This window comes from Nicotiana sylvestris, chromosome 1 (genome assembly GCF_000393655.2).
Source record: "Nicotiana sylvestris chromosome 1, ASM39365v2, whole genome shotgun sequence".
NCBI lineage: Eukaryota > Viridiplantae > Streptophyta > Magnoliopsida > Solanales > Solanaceae > Nicotiana > Nicotiana sylvestris.
In genome coordinates this window covers 131,563,432-131,571,889 of record NC_091057.1, presented here as the reverse complement: position 1 = coordinate 131,571,889, position 8,458 = coordinate 131,563,432, and the positions used below count along the sequence as shown (strand labels likewise).

Genomic DNA, 8,458 nt, shown 5'->3' with positions numbered 1-8,458 from the left:
ATTGCTTCTATTACTGTTATTCTGTTAGATTTTGCTTAACTGCAGGTTATGTTATTTGTTGTGTCCTAGCCTCGTCACTACTTCGCCGAGGTTAGGCTCGAAGCTTACTCAGTACATGAGGTCGGTTTTACTGATACTACACTTTGTACTCTTTTGTGCGGATCCCGGTACTGGAGCATACAGATCTTAGCTAGGGGTTCCTGCCTTCAGTCCATCGGAGACCCGAGGTAGTCTTGCAAGCGTCCGCAGGCCTTGGGGTCCCCTTCCTATCTGGTTTCTTTCTATTCTTTTCTATTTCAAAGACAGACATTTATTTTCTTTGTTCAGACCCTATTTGTAGTATTCATAGGCAGTCCATGAGATTGTGACACCAGTTCTGGGTGAAGTACTATTATGGATTTTGTATTGCTATTTGTTAAACTATTAAAATTTTGTTCTTATTTCCGTTGTTTACTTGAATTAACATGGTAAATTGATAAAGGAAAAGGTAAAAAGATAGAATAATCAATAATGTTGGCTTGCCTAGCGGGTTCAATGTTAGAGGCCATCACGGTCCCGTCGGTGGGTAAATCGGGTCGTGACAGAAAAAAAGTAAGTGATTATATGAAAAAGGAAAATGGATGGACCACCCGCGAATGATGTTTGTTCAATATGCCATGGCAATTTCCATGTCCCTTGTCAATCCAATTTTTTCCATTGGTTTTGTGGTGCGTTATTTTTTCTTTTATTTTAAATCTCTTTTATTATTTATTTGGTATTTTAACTTGCTATTATGTTACTAAAATTAGAGTTGAAGATGAAGAATGGTGAAAATTTGGGAGTTACCCACTTGCTTATATTAGGATCTATGAAGTTGTTTTTAGAAATTAAGAAATTAAGATTAAAAAAGTCATACAATTGACCTATTAGAACCCTTACTCAACCAAGGAATGATTCTTTGCATCAAAATTTGGACATACACTTAGGAAGATTCAATGAAATCTCTACCAATAGCATCTAAGAAACCAAAAAGTACTCATAATCTGAAATAAAAATCAAATCTTTAACTCAAATGAGGCATAGTTCTGAATCAAAAGACTAACACTATTACGAGCACACATACATCAACAACCAAAACAAACAAAAATCTTTACTTTATTTATCTTTTGCTTTTACTATATATTTGTAATATAAAAATGGGGTGCAAATTAGTAGACAAGACAAAGCAAAAGCACATGAAGGGATTATGGTCGCCTGATGAAGATGACAAGCTCAAAAATTATATCATTAAGCAACTTGCATTTCCCCAATCAAACAGAACAAAAACGAAAGTTATAAGTTAAGGATTTGGTAAGAGAAACTTACCTGGCAGTGGAGAGTCTCGACGGAGCTTCAGCGGCGCTGGCGAGTGCCGCTGGTTGGTGGCAGCGGCGGGTTTGGGTGGGAGAAAGTTTGAGTGAGAGAGAGAAGAGAGAAGGACAAAAAGAGGGAAAGGAAAAGAAAGATGTTCGTTGATAGGGGTTTTAAAAAACCTTTTCGACTGATTCGGTCGGTATTTTGCTCAAAGCAGTCAACCTCGTTTTACTAAAAATTTCTGACCGAATCGATCGCTAGTTTGTTTTTTTAAAAAAAAAGTTATTTCCGACCGAATTGATCGCTATAGTGACGCGGAATATGCCACCAAATTTTACGACGGATATAGATAGAATATTAGTCGTAACTATTATTAAAAATTGAAAAATAAATTTTTATGTATTTTCTTACTGATTCCGTCGGAAATTTCCGACTACTTTTTTCCGTCGAAAATTTCAGTCGGAAATTGGCCATTTTTTAATAGTGTGAGAGAGGGAGAATATATATAGGGTAGGGGATAGGAGAAATTTGAGGGGATATGAGAGAAAAAAATAATACAAAGCTTATTTTATGGCTTAAGGGTAGGAGGTGACCATAAATAGATATTTAGCTATAAAAATCAAAATGTAACTATGGAATATAATTTTTTTAAAAGGGTATTTATTTAAAATAAATAAGATATCAACATTTATTATAGGAGGTAACTAATCTTTTTTATTTAATTTAAGCCAATTGATAGACGGATATTTGGGTTAATTCTTCATTCGGTAGTATGATCCATATGACTTCATCTGTACTCTTGTGGGCGATCTGCATAGATAGCCACTAACCGCTCATGTCTTTATTTTAAAGCCAACGTTTTAAATGTCTTTAGTCTTTAGCCACTGGTTTAATAAACTTTAACTGCTCGAAAGAAAATACCCTTCTGCTCATGTCCTTAACTTAAGGACTTCAGGGCTACATGTCCTTAACTTTTGAACTTGAAACTCTAAGTTCAGGACTTCAGGACTACATATCCTTAACTTTTGAACTTGGAACTCTAAGTTCAGGACTTCAAGGTTACATGTCCTTAACTTTTAAACTTGGAACTCAAACTTCAAGACCAATCGTCCTTAACTTTAGAACTTGTAAGTCAAAGTTAAGGACCTATTGTTCTTAACTTTTGAACTTGTAACTGTAAGTTAAGTACTGTTTGTCCTTAACTTTTGAACGTGTAACTGTAAGTTAAGGACTGTCTGTCCTTAACTTTTGAACTTTAAACTCAAAGTTAAGGACAAACAGTCCTTAAGTTTTGAACTTGAAACAATAACTTAAGGACTGCCTGTCCTTAAGTTTTGAACTTGAAACTATAAGTTAAGGACTGTCTGTCCTTAACTTTTGAACCTGAAACTCAAAGTTAAGGACATCAAGTCCTTAAGTTTTGAACTTGAAACAATAACTTAAATACTGACTTGTCCTTAAGTTTTGAACTTGAAACTATAAGTTAAGGACTGTGTGTCCTTATCTTTTGAACCTGCATGCCAAATTTAAGGACTGCATGTCCTTAACTTTTAAACCTGCATGTCAAACTTAAAGACTCATGTCCTTAACTTTTAATCTTTGAACTCAAAAGAAACAAAAACAAGGTAAGAAGAAAGAAATTACTGTACGTAATTGAGACATCTGCTCAAAAATTCAGAACTTGAAAATTTTGATGATGCAAAAGGAACTACTGTACGTATTGGTAAAAGAAATAGTGAAGCAAAATCAGAAGGATCTCGTGATGGACCTGGTTATGTCCTAGTAATTGGGGCTACTAATAGACCCGATGTTATTGACCAAGCATGGAGGAGGCCGACCGTGAAATCACCTTGGGTATTCCAGATGAAAATGCAATGTGAAAGAGAGGAAGAAAGGATAAAATTGTCTTTTTTCTATTAGTAGTGGCTATTTTTGCTGAGATTATAATTAGTGGATAAAAATTAAAGACACCCTTAATTAGTGGCTACTACACGCCATTTTTACTACTCTCGTTTGTCCAAATATGGCCTGAATTATTGCCGGACCCATATACCCACAAGTACAACTGTTTAAGTTTAACTTTCTAAAAATGTAATCAACTAATGAAAGCCAGCTAAAACTTACGAATATAAATATCATGTAGTAGGTAATTAGCAAAACTATTCAGAAAGTATTCAAATAAGTCTTTATATTTATTGATTGAATATTCATTAATGAGTGCATACATGCCTTTCTTGTTCGAATACTGTTTATTCATCTAATAACAAAGCTCCCATCCTTCTCGTTGCACGTCTTTCTATATAGTTCTTCCCTAATTATTTGTGTCTGTAAAAACTCACCCTTATAGCTGGTCATCACTATATACACAGTCACCTTTCACACCCCTAAACCCTTTCTTCTCTATTTAAACGAAGTATATATACAACATATATAGTAATGTAACTTTAGTTTCGTACAAATTAAATTTCCTTTTTCTTGTTTGAGGAAATATTGTTGATTGGAAAAAATGGGGAAAGATTCATTGCCATTCTTTCTGATGGTGATGGTGCAATTAGGTGGTGCTGGCACAGCTATCATATCAAAGCTTGTTATGGATGAAGGAATGGACCCTTTTGTTCACTTGTCTTATCGCCAGATTTTTGCCACCATTTCTATTGCACCCTTTGCTTACTTCTTCGAGAGGTAATCTTACTCAAACCCTATGCAAATATATGTTTCTAATTTATATATCCTGATTTCTGCAGTTCCTTCTTTTAGTTCTCGTAAAATATTTCTTCACGATATATTGTAAGTAGTTCCTCTGTTATTTATGGTCTTTCCATTTATGTTACGCACTCAAGAACTCAGAATACAGTTTTACCTTTTCTTACTGCATTATAAGATAAGTATACACAAGGTTGACTTCTTGACGACACATAGCTATTTCATTCTAGCTATGTAATTTGAAATCTAGTCTTCTGTCTAAAACTGTACGTTTATCGATCGGTGTTTCGTTAACATTTTCATCTCTCTCCATATTATCTGCCTATCTGCTATATTCTGCTTCCAATGTTCAACAGAATAATTACTTTGCTGAATTATTTTTAATGTATTTTTTTGGGTCTTGAAATGGGAAAAAATTGCAACATGCTATTTACAATCTCAAAATATAGATTAAGATGAATCCAATGTTTTACTCTAAGAATTGATAAGCTATAAGGGTTGAAAGTAATATCCGCGCACATATATTAGCTAGTTACAGTTTGTAACACTTGTTATGTAGTTTCTAAATGTAATAAAGGAGATTTTATTCTGAAATTTCTACATTTAAATTCACACCAAATTTAAATAAGAAAATTCTCAGACTTCTAATCTTTTTTGAGACAATAGTCAGATTTCAGCACATGCATACAGCCGCGCACACGCAACCACATGCAAGAAGTACAAAAATATAGCTTGTATCAACTTTTCTTTTCAATTTGACATCAAATAAATATAAATATATTCGACGTTCACAAAATAAAAGTAAAAAATGATCTCTTATAATTAAATAGAACAAAATAATCCTACAAAAATATTTTATATTTAATTACGATGTGTCCTAGAAAATCATATATCTTAAATAATATTTACGATGAAACATAAAATTGAATCACACAAACAATAGAGTATTCTATTCATATACAGTAGTATATGTATCAAAGCAAAGGGATTTGGTGACAAGAAACTTTTATTAAAGGGATTTTATTCTTTTCATACGGTTCCCAATAACATGAAATTAGTGCAGTATATTTAAGAAGCTTTTCGAGTAATGCTCCCTTTTTCTGTTCTTTTTAAAATTAAAGACTGTTTTATGGTGGCGTCGAGTCACGTCTCTAGCAGTTTTAATTTTTAATATTTTACCAATAAAAGCATGTCTATACTGGATTATATTATCAAACCTGTGCCCAATAATATTACTTTATTCCCCCCCCCAAAAAAAAAAAAATAATATTCATTGCTAGACTGAAATTTTTGTGTCCAACCACAGGAAAACAAGACCCAAATTGACACCGTCTACAGTTTTCCTAATTTTCTTGTGTTCTATTTTCGGGTAAGAAATCACTTTCCGCCCTATTATTCCTTGTTTTACATGGTTAAATCTTTGATTCAAATTACATAAAGGAAATATTTCAATAAGTGCTAGTATAATTTCGTTTGCAATATATACTTGCAGGGTAACTGCAATGCAAATGACATATCTTATCGGATTAAAGAATTCCACAGCAACTATTACAACGGCCCTTGCTAACTTAGTCCCAGCAATTACATTCCTTCTTGCCGTTCTTTCCGGGTAAGTCTACACTCACTTAAAATGAATATTTTTTTAAAGAAAATGTCTAATTTAGAAGGTTTTATCTTATTAATAGGCTTGAAAAAGTAGGACTGAGAACTAAAGCAGGACAAGCCAAAGTGTTGGGAACAATACTGTGCATTTGTGGAGCTATTTTGTTATCATTATATCATGGGAAAGTGGTGATTGGTCAATTGAGGATTCACTGGAAATATTCAGAACAAACAAGCAAAAATATTGAAGCTAATACTCATGGCAACTTCTTCTTGGGACCTTTTCTAGTCATAATCAGCACTATCGTTTACTCTTTATGGTTAATCATACAAGTACGTAATATATATTTTTGGCATTTCAATCTTTCTCCTAATAAAGTTTTGTTTTCTTCTTAATTTTTGTTGTTGTTGTTGGTGTACTTAAGCCGAGAGTGAATGAGAGGTATGCAGCTCCATACTCAAGTACAACTTTGATGTGTTTCATGGCTAGCTTGGAGTGTGTAATTGTTGCAGTTTGTGTTAATCGTGACAAAACTGCTTGGTCTTTGAACCCCATTAGAGCTATTTCAGTTCTTTATAATGTAAGTACATAATTCTTGTTAATTTTACTTTTCGTATTCTTGAAAGTCTAGCGTCGATAATTAATGAGTGAAAATTTTATTGAGTCGCATAATATTAATTTGTGATGTCACATATTTTTCTTTTATTACTTATATATAAATCTTTTATTTTCTGTTTATCTTAGGGAATTATTAGCTCGGCACTAGCATTCTATTTGATGACGTGGTGCATTAAAAGAAAAGGACCTCTATATGTCTCTGTATTCCTCCCCTTGCTATTAGTCATTTCTGCTTTTCTCAGTTGGACACTGCTTGGCGAGAAGTTATACGTTGGAACGTAAGTCAAAATTCAAACAAAAAAATTGGAATTTTTTTTGTCTGTTTTTCCTTAGATTAATGAAATATTATAATGGATTAGTCTTCTTATTTTTTTTCCACTTTGAACAGAGTTGTGGGGTCAATATTGACTGTTATCGGACTCTATGGCTTTTTGTGGGGGAAGAAAAAAGAGATGGAGCGTAACACAGTACATATTAAGGAGGAGAAGGTATTAAAAGAGAAGAACCAGTTGACCAAGATTGGCTTGGAATTGCAATTCTCAAAAAAGACAAATGTCAATCCAAACCAGAGCTTCGCAAATGCCCAAAGCAAGATATGATTTACTGTTAATGATCAAAAGTTTTTAATCATTTTGGCAAATTTCATTATCTATTACCTCAACGGCCATTACCATGTCATTTGATGTAGCAGAGTGCATTGCAGAATAGAACATTAAATCAATGCATGTATGTGTTTACCAATCCCTTCGAGAATAGAACATTAAATCAATGCAATGTATTTTTGCTGTTCCTTTCGGTGTGAATACTTTGGGCCACAATTTATGTATTGATTTGTGGATAATTAACTCCTATAATTTTGGGCCATATGATCTACTAGTAATATTTAGGGAAACTTACGCAAATGTCCCAAATAAATCTCAACTTATCAACCTCTAGTCATTAGTCATAGACTTACTAAAACTAGCCAAGCATATATAGAATTGAAAAATCAAATAAATAAGGTTCTTTCTCTCAAAGAATCACATGCAAAAATCACATTCTATATTTTTAAGCGTGATTAGCAACATTAGATGCAAGACGGAAAGGAAATTTTATGGATGAGGTAGCAAATAAGGTAATGAAATACAAAAACAATATGCAATATTCCAAAAATCTAAGCAAAAAAGGAACATTTTCAATGGGTATAGTTGAAATTCATTGAAAATAGATAGATAAGTCAATATACAAATTTTGAGGAATTTGGAGGTGATTTAGACTGATTTTGTATAAAAATTCATAATTAAATCGAGTTCAAAAAATTCATCTGCGACACATGTATCATGTATGTATCTCACACACCGGTATACATGGATATACATGTGATACACAATTGATACAAATATAATACATATATGATACATAAATTATACACAGTGTGATACACATATCATTTTTTTCATGTTCAGTTTTTACTTCGAATTTTCAATTCAAACCACATCAAAACTTCACCAAATCATCCCAAAACTGAGATTCAAGCTCTTTAAGATGTACCCAATCTATTCTAATAACACTCACTCAAAAGAAAGCAAAATATTTGAATTTTTTTGCTACAAATAGCTAATTGATTAATATTAGTAATATTTGGCTAATATTAGTAATATTTTATAAATTGTGCAATATTTGTAATGAGCTACTTATAAATGGACATAGCCGGTAGTTTTTCTAATATTTATTTATTGATAAAATGGCACCAGATGACAACACATAACAAGAATTTGCAATTTTTCAGCCTTATATTAGGTTTGGCAAAGACAGTCCCAAACAATTGGCATTATATAGTCAAATCCTAAAAAAAACTATTCTCTTATATATTCTCTTTCAGACAATTGGCCCCAAACCGTTTGCTTCCCTCCCCACCCCCTCTTCGCCGCTCACTTCTCTTCTTGTTCAATGCTTCCCTCCCCTTTTCTCTCCTTGTCTCTTCTCTTTCACTCTCATAGTTTAACAAAAAAATTGCAAATTATTCAAAAAAATCAGTGGGATGAAAAGGTAAGATTGATATCACATCAGAAAAAATCAGAAGCAAAAACTAAGAGAGAAAAAAATATATTTCAACTTTATTTTTCTTCTCCCTTTTTTTTTGTTGGATTGAATGAGTGGGTGTGATTGAAATTAGTTGAAAATACCTAAACGAGGTAATATACAAAATTTGAGTAAGATTAG

At 32.8% G+C, this 8,458-nt stretch overlaps 1 protein-coding gene across 1 annotated transcript; it reads left to right on the top strand.

Moving 5' to 3' along the window:
* The first annotated feature begins 3,636 nt into the window (after window positions 1–3,636).
* On the top strand, window positions 3,637–7,046 carry LOC104226812 (WAT1-related protein At1g09380-like). The gene is made up of 7 exons (XM_009778887.2): window positions 3,637–4,014; window positions 5,342–5,404; window positions 5,528–5,644; window positions 5,721–5,970; window positions 6,063–6,218; window positions 6,383–6,534; window positions 6,645–7,046. The coding sequence occupies exons 1-7, from the start codon at window positions 3,839–3,841 to the stop codon at window positions 6,853–6,855; spliced, it is 1,125 nt and encodes a 374-aa protein (XP_009777189.1). The 5' UTR covers window positions 3,637–3,838; the 3' UTR covers window positions 6,856–7,046.
* The last annotated feature ends 1,412 nt before the right edge of the window (window positions 7,047–8,458 follow it).